Source organism: Trichosurus vulpecula, chromosome 5 (genome assembly GCF_011100635.1).
Source record: "Trichosurus vulpecula isolate mTriVul1 chromosome 5, mTriVul1.pri, whole genome shotgun sequence".
Taxonomy (NCBI): Eukaryota; Metazoa; Chordata; class Mammalia; order Diprotodontia; family Phalangeridae; genus Trichosurus; species Trichosurus vulpecula.
Window position 1 is genome coordinate 7,863,131 of NC_050577.1, and position 12,836 is coordinate 7,875,966.

Sequence of the window (12,836 nt, forward strand, 5' to 3'; positions counted from 1 at the left end):
ATTATATACACATGTATGTTATATAAATTCTCTAGGTAATTGCTAGGTACCTGGATGCCTTTCCTTTTCAGCTTCTCTTTGTGTGTTGTCTTTCCCTTAGTAGAGTATAATCTCCTTGAGGAAAATAATTCCCTCTCTTTTCTATATTTGTATCCCTAGAGCTTAGCGCAGAACGTAGAACACATAGTAGGTTCTTCATAAATGTTTGTGGTTTGACTAATATCCCTGTGCTAGCTCACTGGACCACCATGCACCAAGGACCAGTAATGGCGTCAAGTTTCACCTTGGACACAGAGCACGTCAGAAGAAACAAGAGTGGGTTCCACCAACTTTAGATTCCTCAGGGTCATGTTGCTATCACTCTGTCCCAACACAGTCTTCCATTGGGAACCTGTCCTTCCTGGGACAGTTTGCTTAAGGCTTGCAGATTTCATTTTGAGGCAGTTTGGCATAGTGAAAAGAATCCGAGACACGGGATCAGGAAATTTGGATTCAAATTCCACTTCAGAAACTTACTGAGCAGAGAATCGTGGGCAGGTCAGCCAAACACTCTAAGCTATGATTTGTAATCTATAACATGGGGATCATACTCTGGGTCCAGCCTGCCTCCCAAAATAGCCAAGAAAGTGCTTCCTGAACCTTAATGCTAAATGAGAGTTGTTCTTATTCCCTGTCCATTTCAGAGAGGTCCGAGAGTGAAGCAGAGGAGGGGAGGCTTTCTCCTCTAGTGCCTTTTATTTAAGCCCCTCGCTAGTCTTATTAGACTTCCAAAAATCAACCAGTTCAAGCATTCATTATCTAACAGGCTCTAAATAGGCCCAGCCTGCTGGGCTCCAAGTACGGATGCCAAGGAATAGATGCTTTTTAGCACAATGTAGGTATTTCTAGCTATTTAAGAAATGGATCATATTCCTTATTTAAAATATATGATGTGGACATATTACAAAATAAATGGGATTTTTGTCTCTGTGAAAAACTTCCATGTGAAAAGACAGCATTAGGGAACAGAGTCCAGCTCTTCCATGCTCTCAGGGCTTGGGAGATCAGATTCCAAATTCCCTTCATCACCAGGGTTAACACTGCTGCATAGTCACAAAGCAGCCAGGGCCACGTGCAGAAGAGGAGAAGGGAGAAACATGAGGGAGAATTCCTGGTGATTTTTTTTGCTGTTTGTTTGTTTGATCATGAATCCATCTGGCAGTCTGTTTAAGACTCCTTTCTCAGAATCTGATCTTGCTGCCTATGTTCATATTTGGAGGAAATGTCAATTTCAAATAGAGGCAAGTGAAATTAAAGCTGTATTTTTTTTCTCACCAAGTTCACAGATTCCCCTGAAGTATGTCTGCAGACCTCTTGGAAGGTGTGGACAGCAATGCACTATATTGTACAGGAGGCAGCAGCAGCAGCAACAGAAACAAAACATAACAAAGGAAAACAAAAGCAAGAAAGCAAAATGGAGGCCTGATGAGGCTTTACAAATACCTGAGGAAAGAAGGCAAGGAAAAGGTAAAAGAGAAAGAGAAAGACATGTCCGAATGAATGTAGGGTTCCTGATAACAGCAAGGAGTGACCAGAAAGCTTTCTTAAACAAGCAACTCCAAGAAAAAAATGGAATGGGAAAGGCAAGAGATCTCCTAAAGGAAATCAGAGATATCAAGGGAACATTTTGTGCCAAAATAGATGTCAAATAAACATCAATATCATACGTCAAATGGATGTCAATAAATGTCAAAGCTGGCAGGGATTTAACAGAAGTAGAAATATACATAAGCACTATGCAAGAAAGACCTTAACATCACCATTAATGTGATGGTGTGGTTCCTGACCTAGAGCCAGGCAGCCTGGAAAATGAAGTCAAGTGAGCCTCAGGAAGCCTCACTAACAACAAGGCAGGTGAAGGTGATGGAATGCCAGCTGAGTAAACCCTAAAAGACGATGTTTTTAAACGCTGCACTCCATAGGCCAGCATATTTGGACAGCTGAACAGTAGCCGTGGGTTTGGAAAAGATCAGTTCCAATCCTAAAGAAGGGTCAATGCCCAGGAATGTTCTAATTACTGAACAATGGGACTCAATTCACACTCCAATGTTATGTTTAACATTCTGCAAGCAACAGGTGAACCGAGAACCAGCAGGCTGGTTTTTAAAGAGACAGAGGAACTAGAGACCAAATTGCCAATATTCACTGGATTATGGAGAAGGCAAAGGACTTCCAGGAAAAAAAAATATACTTCTCCTTCACTGACTACATTAAAGCCTTTGACTGTGTGCATCACAAGAAAATGTATCAGGTCCTTAAAGAGATGATGGAAGCACCAGACCATTTTACTTGTCTCCTGAGGAACCTGTATGCAGGCCAAGAAGCAAAAGTTAGTTCCAAACATGGAACAACTGATTGGTTTAAGTTTGGAAAAAGAGGCTCTACACTATCACCTTTTTATTTCACTCATACGCAGAGCATAGCATTTGAAATGACAGGCTCAATAAATCCAAAGCCGGAATTAAGGTTGGGGCAGGGGAGGGGATCAACAATCTCAGTCGTGCAGACAATACCACTCTGAGGGCAGAAAGTGAGGAAGAGTTAAGAAGCCTCTTGATGAGGGTGAAAGAGTGTGTGTAAAAGCTGGTGTGGAGCTTAACATTAAACAAACTAAAAACAAACCATTATCTTGGCAACTGGTCCCATCACTTCCTGGAAAATAGCGGAAGTAGAAATGGAAGCAAAGTCAGATTTTATATTCCGGAGCTCAAAGTTCACTGCAGACAGTGACTGTAGCCATGGAATGAAAAGATGCTTCTTCCTTGGAAGGAAAGCTATGGGAAACCCAGACAGCTTACTAAAGAGCAGAGACATCATCGCACTGATCAAGGTCTATTTAGTCAAAGCCATGGTTCTTCCAGTAGCAACGTATGGCTGTGACAGTTGGACTAGAAGGAAAGGGGAGCACTGAGGAATTTATGTTTTTGAATTATTGTGGTAGAAAATACTTTTGAGAGTCCCTTGATCAGCAAGGAGATCAAATCAATTGATAAATTTAAGCGAATTAATTCAGACTATTCACTAGAAAGTCAAATACTGAAGCTAAAGCTTAAATACATCGGCCACATAATGAAAAGATGACAAAGACCCTGATTTGGGGAAAGAAGGCAAAAGGAGTTTGAGATGAGAAAGAGGATCGTGGAAATAACAAACATGGATGCGCGTACGCTCTGGGAGACAGGAAGGCCTGGCGTGCTGCGGTCCCCTGGGTCACAGCAATCTGGATATGACGGAATGACAATGATAACTACAACAGGCCGCTGAAGCGGGAAGGACGGCGCCTTTGGGAGCGGGTGATCATTTGACCTTAAAAGAAGGAAAGCCGGGCAGAGTCTTAATTCAACACAAGGTTTCAGAGAAAGGTTAAGGATGATTCCAGGGCCTAAAATTCTATGGAGGAGAGAAGGTCAGGAGGAATAACGATTCTCACTAACAAAATAGAGAATATCCATAGAGAAATAATTCTGATGGGCAAGAAAAGGGTAGTTGATTAATGAATCCTCAAGCAACTTAAAACTTAAAAGGCATGTACCTAGACAGAAGCTCGAGCAGAAAACAGAGGATGATTACAGAAGGGGCTGTAGTAATAAAAGTGACCTTCAAGGGTGATGAAGCACACCCAAGCCAGCCTGCCAGGCCCCTGTTCTCTTCTGACGGGGGAGCTCTGTTGTCCTCCCCGTCCACACCCTTGGCGGAGCTCCCTCCAGCCCCATAATGAAGCTGTTTCTGTCCCTCACTGTGCTGCTTGTACTTTACTTTTTGGCTGAAGGCCCCAGCCTAGCCCAGGCTTCCTCGATTGTGACAGAGGGCACAGCAGAAGATGAAGAAGGTAGCAGATACTGTGGTGGGAGGAAAGGCTCCTTGTAGAAGGTGGGATTTTAACTGGAACTTGAAGGAGGCTGGGAAGTAAGGAGGTGAGGATGAGGAGGGAAAAGACTTCTAAGCATGGGGGAGAGGCAGATAAAATATCCAGGGCTCAAAGTTAGAATGCCTGGTTTGAACAACAGCAAGGTACCCTTTGTTACTAGATCACAGAGTATGGGAGGGAGACTAGGGTGTATAAAGACTAGAAAGGGGTATGGGAGGGAAGGTTATGAAAGACTGAAAACAAAACAGAGGATTTTATTTTTTTGGAGTTGAGGGGGTGGGATGCCATGCATTAAGTCATTCCAAAATAAGCAGGACTTTCCTATCAGAAAAAGCAAAACCAAAGATTCAAATTACAAAATGACATAAACAAGGAAACTATACCAGGTTGATGAGAACCATACATAACATACCAGCATTGATAGATGTTGCAAGTAATGAAGCATCTAAATTAGCAAAGAAAATATTACCTCATATATATATATATATATATATATATATATATACACACACATAGAGAGAGAAACATGATAGTGACAGGTGATTTTAATGTCTCTTTTTCAGTTTTGGATAAATCTAACAGAAAGACAAACAACATTGAAAATATAAAGAACTGAATAAACTGCTGGAGAAGATAGAGCTAAAAGGCTTTTGGTGTCATATAAGAGGGATTTTAAAATTTATATATATATACATATATATATATTTGTTCTGCAACACATGGAAATCCTACAAAAAAATGACCATGTTTTAGGGCAAACAAATGTAAAAAGTGATTAAAAAAATGCATTCTTTACACATCAGACATGTTTTGCTTTTGTTAATTTCTTCTTTGATGTTCAGGACTTCATCTTTGTTGCTTTATTGGAAGTTTTTTTTACTATGTTCTCTTGTTTTTTTGTTTGTTTGTTTGTTTTTAGTTGCATGCCCAATTCATCAATTTATTTGCTCTCTTTTAATGATGAAAATGTTTAGACATATAAATTTTCACCTAAGGACTACTTCGGCTCCAAAAAATTATGGTATTTTGTCTCACTGCCACTATCTTTCATGGATTTATTAAATGTTTCTATGGTTTGTTCTTTGACCTACCAATTTTTATAGTTTTTGTTTAGCCTCCAATTAATGTTAAATCATTTCTTCACTGGGTCTTTATGTATATAGTTTATTTTCATTGTGGCCTATAAAAGATTCATTTAGCTTTTCTTCTTTTGTTTGTGATATGTTTGTGCCCTAATTGGTGGTGTCAGTTACTACAAAGTTATCATTCATAGGTGAGGTAATATGTATACTCCTTTCTATTCTCATGAAAATTCTATTCAGGTCCTTAACTTCCTTTCTTTTGTGATATTAATCTAGTTCTGAAAGGTGTAAATTGAGGCTCCCTACTATAATGGTTTTACTATTTATTTCTTCCATAATTCATTTAACTTTTTTGTTGATATAGATGCAATGCCATTTGAGATATATATGTGTGTGTATGCATATATGTGTATACATATGTGTGTGTATATATATGTATATATATATGAATAATGTTCAACATTGACATAAATTCATTTTCTATTGATGTTGTTCAGTCATTTCAGTCCTGTCTGATTCTCCATGACCCTATCTGGGGTTTTCTTGGCAGAGATACTGGAGCGGTTTGCCATTTCCTTCTCTAGCTTACTTTACAGATGTGGAAACTGAGGCAAATAGGGTAAACAGACTTGCCCAGGGTCACACAGCTAGAAGTGTTGGAAGCTGGATTTGAACTAAGGGAGACTAGTCTTCCTGTTCTCTATCCATTACACTACCTAGCTGCTCGCATTGTCCATTATACCTTTTTAGCAAAATCCAGTTTCTCTGCTGATCTCTTAGCTCCATGACAGGCTCTGCTTTTTCCCCGAGTCTCTGAGCTCCCCAGAAGAGTCCCTACTGCAGGGTAGGTATCTGATCAATGCTAACCAATCACTTGTTCTACTACAAACTACCTCAGGCTGCTCTTGTCCCTATCTTGGTTGTAAATTTAGCAATGACAACAGAACAATATCAACAAAGGAACATTTACAAAAAGCCCCAAAGAATCTCCATCCTGGGGTGGGCAGGGTTGGAAGAGGGTGAGAAACTCAGGCACTTTGCTGCTTGCTAAAGGAAGTGTGATTTGGCCGACTGCATCCCCTCTGTGAAAGCCAGGCCTCACCCCTCCAAAAAGGAAATGTTCTAGAGGCCTACGGCCCAGCCGTCCAGCTCGTCAATGCTATGGGAGCTTCCATTTGTCCATTGGTCACAGCAGCTTGGCCCAAGAAGGGCCAGTCTCATTACTGGCCCTCCCCTATCCCCAAAGCCCCCTGACATTAAGATGGTATGTAAGAGGGAAATGTAAAAGGCTCCAGGAAGCCTGTCGTAGTTAAGACAGACTGGGATTCTCAGAGCAATACAGGATATGGGGATGGGAAGTAATCTAGTGAGAATCACGAGCGTCCTTCAGGACCACAGCCATTAGAATATGTATTTTAAATATGTATTTATATCAAAACAGTAGGCTGCTCATTCTATTTGTAAGAAGGGTGTCTCTGAATGGAGTCTGTGAGTTAGATTTGCGAAGTATAGAGGAGTTGGGACACTTTTCTTTCTTTTGCATTTCATTACTATGATGACAATTATGAATTGATCTATAATGAATATTAAATAAATGAATAGTAAGTGGTGACATTGATGAAACATTAGCAGAGTCCTGACAGCGTGCTCAAGCATACTCTCCAAGGGAAAAAAAGCTATATGGGATAGAAAGGCATCTGAACGATGAAGAAAACAACCTGAGGGCACCACTGAGTCCACTGGGCCTGGGGCTGCGTGGCATCTTCTGTCTGGGCTGGCAAAGTGACGGGATGAAAGAGAAGCAGAAACAGGATTATACTAAGGTGAAGCAAGGGAGCCTGCATGACAGCAGTCTGTGATTTCTGTGAGACGGTGTGGTACAGGATACGGCACTGCCTCAGTCAGCAGGACCATGGTTTGCTGCTGCCTGAGACACCTGCTCTTACCTCGGCAGCCCTGGGAAAGTCATGGCAGTGACTCTCGGAGCTTGTTTCCTCATCTGTAAAATGGTGATGCCCACAGTGCCTACCTCCAAGGGTCAACGTGATGAGCCAGTGAAACGATGCAGGGAAACCTGCAGCAGCAAAAGCAAGCTTAAAAAATTAGAGGATTCTGCCTTCCAAGGCTCACTCTATGGCAAGGTTTGCCTGTGATAACATCCTAAGAACAAACAGCAAAAATACTAGTGACCGGCCTCCAGCCTCAGCGATGTCTGGGAAATGACAGAAGGGGATGCTCATGAGGGCACTGGACGTGAGAGGAAAAAGGAATGGGCCTTGGTGTCTCTGTAGCCAGTGCTCAGGCTGTGCACGGTAATCTGCTTCCACATGGTGGCTGTCCGTGTTATAAAGATTAATAAAAGTATTGGTATAAATCTAGATTCCCCCTAGGTTATTCTGGACCATGTGAGAGAGAAGGCTAAAAGGAACAGAGAGTCCTAAAGGGCCTGAATGATAAATCATTATAGGAGATCTTCCATATTATAGTGTAAGCCCAGCTTTTCTTCCTTCCCCCCATCCCCCCTCCCTGCAAGACTCTCTGGTTTGGAATATCAGACATTCCTTTCCCCCTTTCTTTCTTGCAAAGACCTTTAGACTTTCCAGCTTGGAATAAAGAATCAAACATCCCTCCAACTGATAAACCTTAAAAATGGACCTCTCAGACACTCCTCTCTCATGAATTGGCCCAAAGCAAAAGAATGGAATACATTAGGAGATAGGCTCCACTAGGAGATAGGCCCAAACAAAGAACCGGTAACTCTTTTTTTTTTTTTAAATTTTATTTTATTTTATTTTATTTTATTTTATTTTTTAGAACCGGTAACTCTTAAGGCAAAGGACAGGAAATTCTGAAACTGCTTCTAGAGGACCTAGCCAGTTTTCAAAAACAAAATGATTGATAAGATCTTCCCCTCCCGAGGGGAGTGGCTGCCCCTTCTGGAGGGGAACGCCCAGAACAGTTAGCAGTAGGCTCTCCTTGTTGAGGAAGCTATAAAAGTCCCCAAGTGGAACAAGCTAGGGGGGATCTCACTATGGAGAGGAAGCTTCCTGGGATCAGTTTTCCTTTCGGGCCTTGATCGAGCTGGGCTGTGTAAACCGGGACCCCCCTCAGCTTTGAGAGGATTAAGTGCTGGAGTTCCCCTGAGAGGTGATGGATCTATGTTGTCTGTGTCTTTGTCTTTGTTGTGTTAACTGTGTTTGTTAGAGTATCTCCCCTGTCTTTCAATAAAAACCATGTTCTCTCAGGAGTGTGCTTTATTGCCAGTGCAAATCCGAATCCAAACCTAACTTAGCTTAATAGAACAGGGCCCCACTTTTAAATCCCCCCAAAAAGACCCAAGGGTGGAGGAAAAACCTTGACTTTAATATGCTGTCCAGAATCTGTATTAAAGGGAATACAGATAAACCCTGAACCTGATATGTCATTGATATAAGAAACTTCAAGATGACGGAAGTCCCTCTATCAATGGGGGGTGACTCTCCTCTACCAGTGCAGTCTTGGGAGTTTCTTAGACCCTGAGAAGTTAAATGACTCATCCAGGAAGTCATAGAGTAAATACAGATCTCATTTCTTGAGGGCTGCCAATCTAGCTCTTATCCACTACACAGCACTGCTCTCATCTTATGTTGCAGACCTGTACCTGGCAAAGATGACCAAAAAAGAAAAAAAAGAAAAACCACCAATGCTGCAGGGGCTGCAAGAAAACAGGCACACTGATTCACTGTTAGTGGAACTGTGAGTAAGTCCAGCCATTCTGGAAAGCAATTTAGATGAATGCGCAAAAAGTTGCTAACCAGTGTATTCCCTTTGACACACTTATGTCACTGCTAGTCCTCTACTCCCAAAAACATCAAAGAAAGGGGACAAGAGCCTATATGACCAAAACATTTGTAGCAGCAACTTTGGTGGTGATTTTAAAGAACAAGAAATGAAGGAGATGCTCATTAATTGATGAATGGCTAAAAGAATGATGGTCTATAAATGTAATAGAATATTATTGTCCTGTAAGAAATGAGAAAACAGGTGATTTCAAAGAGACATGGAAAGACCTGCACGAACTGATGCAGAGCCAAGAAGGAAGAATCAAGAAAAACATTTATCACAACGACACTGTAAGAATGGAGAGCTTTGCAAAAACTGAAGAATCTGGTCAGCTAAGTTTTCAAGCCTGATTGCAGAGGATAGAGAAAGAAAAGTGCTCTCTGACTCATGACACATGATGGACAAACAGGCGGAATAAGAAAAGCAATTTTTAATGTGTGAAGCATATGGGGATTGGTTTATCTTGACTCCTTTTATAATATAGGGGTACTCTCTTTTCAATGGGTAGGGAGAGTTGGGAAGGAAAAAGAAGTGAATGTCTCATCTCGGAACAATGTAATGAAACTAAAAATGGTTAAAGCATATTAAAATGTGGAGTGAGGGTAAGAACTGATAAGTGTCACCACATTGAAGAAGAAATAGACTTACTTGCTTGGTCTCAGAAGGCAAGAAGAAATGTAAAAGTGAACTTAGAAAAAGATAGATGGCTACCTGATTTAAAGGGAAAACAAAATTCCTGATCTTGTGAGCTAAAGTGGAATAGACTGTCTGGACTTGATCAAGTCCACAAGCATTTATTCAGCACCTAATATGTGAAACCCTGTACCAGGATTGGGAATACAAAGAAAAGTAAAACAAACAACAAATAAAAGTCTCTGCCTTTGAGGAGCTCACAGTCTGATGGGGGAGACAACCGGCAAAAACTATGAACAAACACGCTATAGACTGGATAAATTGGAAATAAGAGGGAAAAGTCACTTGCAATAAGGGGGATCAAAGAAGCCTAAGACATGAAGGAAGCCAGGGAAGCCAGCAGGTATAAACGAGGAGGGAGAGAGTTCCGGAATGGGGGACAGCCAGTGAAAATGCCCAGAGCTGGGTGATGGAGTGTCTTGTTTAAGATACAGCAAGGAAGCCATTGGCAATGGATGGCTGATTAGGTGGGGAGATCATTAGTATACAAAAAGGTTATGAAGGTCTTTGAGAGACAAGCAGAAGATTTTAGTTTTGATGCTTGAGGCAATAGCAACCACTGGGCTTTCTTGAATACGGGGTTGACAATAACTTGCCTTTTAGGAAAATCACTTTGATGGCTGAGTGAAGGATGAAGTAAGAGAGAGCCAAGGAAGGTTAGAGGAGAAATAAAGAAATTTGGAAAACCCTCAGCGGTGAGTGGGAAGGGAATGGAAAAAGAACATTCATCTAGTAAGTACTTACTATGTGCCAGGCACTGTGCTAAGCACTGCAAAATGATTATTTTATCAATTGAGTGGGATAATGAATTGTAAAAAAATTGTCTTACATAGTGAGGGCCCGTTTGGCTTACACAACTTAAATTTGTAGCGGACACATCCAGTGTCCACTTTTTATAAATTATGTGTTGGCCTTATTCTGAGGCTCCTGTTTGGAAGGGCATGATCTTTGATAGGATAAGGAGTCAAGTCACTCTAGAGAAAATACAGTATAGAGTTGATCTTGTTCCCCAGGCCAATGAAGTCAACATGGGGAAGGGAGCAAAACATAGAAAAGATAGGAGTAATGGCCTGGAAGAGGGGTGGAAAGTTTGAAGGTCTTCAAGGAAAAGCTGGATGATCAGTGGTCAGAGACATTGTAGAGATGGTCCTTAGTCAGGTGTGGCATAGACTACTTGGTCAATGAAGTCTCCTCCATCTCTGAGGTTGTGTGATTTTGTGAAATTCCTTTTATGCCAGAACAAGGATTCTTAACCATTTCTGAGTCCTAACGCTCTTTGTTGGTCTGGGGTAGCCCAGGGGCCTCTTCTTAGAAAAAAAATTTTTAAGGGTATAACATAAAAACATAGAGGATTACAAATGGAACCAAATATAATAAAACACAGTTATTAAAATTAAAAAAAATATTCTTGGAGTTATGGTTAAGAATGCCTGAGCTAACATCTATTGCAGAGTATACAGGTTCCTCAACTGCTTGACACATTGTATTTCTTACTAATTGAAAATTATTGTTTTTGGAAAAATGTGCTAAGAGTACTAAGAAATTGTGATTTCACCAGCTTTCCTCCTTTTTATCCAAGGAAAAAAATGTGAACAGGTTTTTTGTTTGTTTTCCCTTCCACCTTTCTTGAAGAGACAGCCCTACCCTGAAGGACAGTATGGTGAGCAACACAGCCAAGGAGGCCATTCCAAAGAGACTTCCTCAATGTGAAGAGTTGGTTATAGATGTCCGTCATCCTGGGAGGGCCACAGTGCCAACATGGAAACTCACCAAACACTGCCAAGATGACAAGATCGAGCCTGATGGGATTTTTGTGTTCAGATTCCTAAACCGTTTTGGTAGCAGCAAAATCAGAGGCTCTAGCATGATTCTTCAACTATGCAAAGAAAAATGGGCCAAGGAGCAGGTTTTCAAGGCATAGACTGTGGAAGAAGGAATTGATGTCAAGAAATCAGTGAAATGAAGCCCAGAATGGAAGAAAGTCAGGGGCATTGCGAAGGCAGATGTCGGTGCTGGCCAAAAGTGGCCTGGAAACTGGAGAAATGAAGAGAGAAAAGGCAGTGAGCAGTGGTGTGCATCTGCGATGATGGGAGAGATTTTCGGGGCAGAGTCGATAAGCTATGTAAATCTTTCCTGCATTTTAAAAGCATTTGTTTCATTCGCTTTGACTTGGGTAAGCAGCATTTGCCAAATTTAGGATCAGAAGGAGAGGATTTCGAGGCCGAGAGACACCGAAGGAAAGAGTGGAATGCTCATCGCTCTCACCAGAAAGTCCTGGCACATTCCTGTGTATGAGACTTCAGACAAGGACCAGAGGATCAGAGATGTAGACCTGGAAAGGACCTTGAGGACCATGGACTCTAAGTCCCTCATTTTGCAGATAAGGAAATTGAGGCCCAGAGCTCTGGAGGGACTTGCTCAGGGTTATGCAGCTATTAAGAGTTTGAGGAAAGATTCCAGCCCCTGTCTTCTTGATGCCCCATCCATAGCTCCTTCTATCTACTGTGTCACCAGCTGGTGTACTGAAATGTCAAATTACATATATATTTATGTATGTGTATGGATCCATACACACCTATGTACATATACACATATACAAACATAGACATACACACATATATGCAAACACATACACATCTATAGATGGAGATAGGATTTTTAGGTTACAGTATAAGTAACAGATATAAGAACGCAATGACTTTTCACACACATCTAAAACGTGCAAATATTCCCAAGTGAAAGACTTTTTTTTTTAAGCCATGCTATATATAATGCTATACCTATGAGGGACAGGAAAACTTTAGGAGAGGACTCATTTTAAGATGACTGACGGAGAACACGTAAGGACGAGAAAGTCCTCTTGTCCCATATATAGCAGACTTTCACACTCAAACAAGGCCATTGAAAACAAAAGACTAGAGTAGACTGGAGACTGGAGGCTGGGCCTCTACCAGTCCCTGAAGAGGAATCCTGCTGATGCCGAGATGCTCAGGCAGTTCCTTAGATAGAGGTTTGCTACAGCTGAGGGAGAGGAAACCTTCATTGCCTGGCTGCCCTTGCCTTGGCATCCCTCACCGAATGAAAAGCTTGCTTCTCCCTGACACTGCTTACAGGCTCCAGGACTGATGCTGCACCAAAGTATGGCCTGCCATACCTTACCTTTCCTGGCTGCGGAAGGCGCAGGTCATCTGATTCAGCTTGTGGGATTTGGCCTACTGGGAGATTGGCAGACTGAGCACTGGAGCTCAGAGATAAAATCCGTGGAGATTAAAAGGAGAATTCTGCCCCTTTGCACCTAAGCTGGATGTGGGCTCTCGCTTCCTTTCTCTGAC

The 12,836-nt window shown here is 41.6% G+C and overlaps 2 protein-coding genes across 2 annotated transcripts in view; both read right to left on the reverse strand.

Annotated features, from left to right (window-relative positions):
- The window catches only part of LOC118850186 (diacylglycerol kinase beta-like), a 230,445-nt gene that overhangs the window by 216,944 nt on the left and 665 nt on the right, over nt 1-12,836 (reverse strand). The gene's annotated exons all lie outside the window — the stretch shown is intronic.
- The window catches only part of LOC118850187 (diacylglycerol kinase beta-like), a 112,193-nt gene continuing 99,592 nt past the window's right edge, over nt 236-12,836 (reverse strand). Inside the window, exons 12-14 of the mRNA XM_036759406.1 lie at nt 12,664-12,716; nt 3,207-3,345; nt 236-283 (exon numbers count right to left, since the gene is read on the reverse strand). Coding sequence (XP_036615301.1) covers nt 236-283; nt 3,207-3,345; nt 12,664-12,716 — 240 coding nt within the window. The remainder of the gene's footprint in view (nt 284-3,206; nt 3,346-12,663; nt 12,717-12,836) is intronic.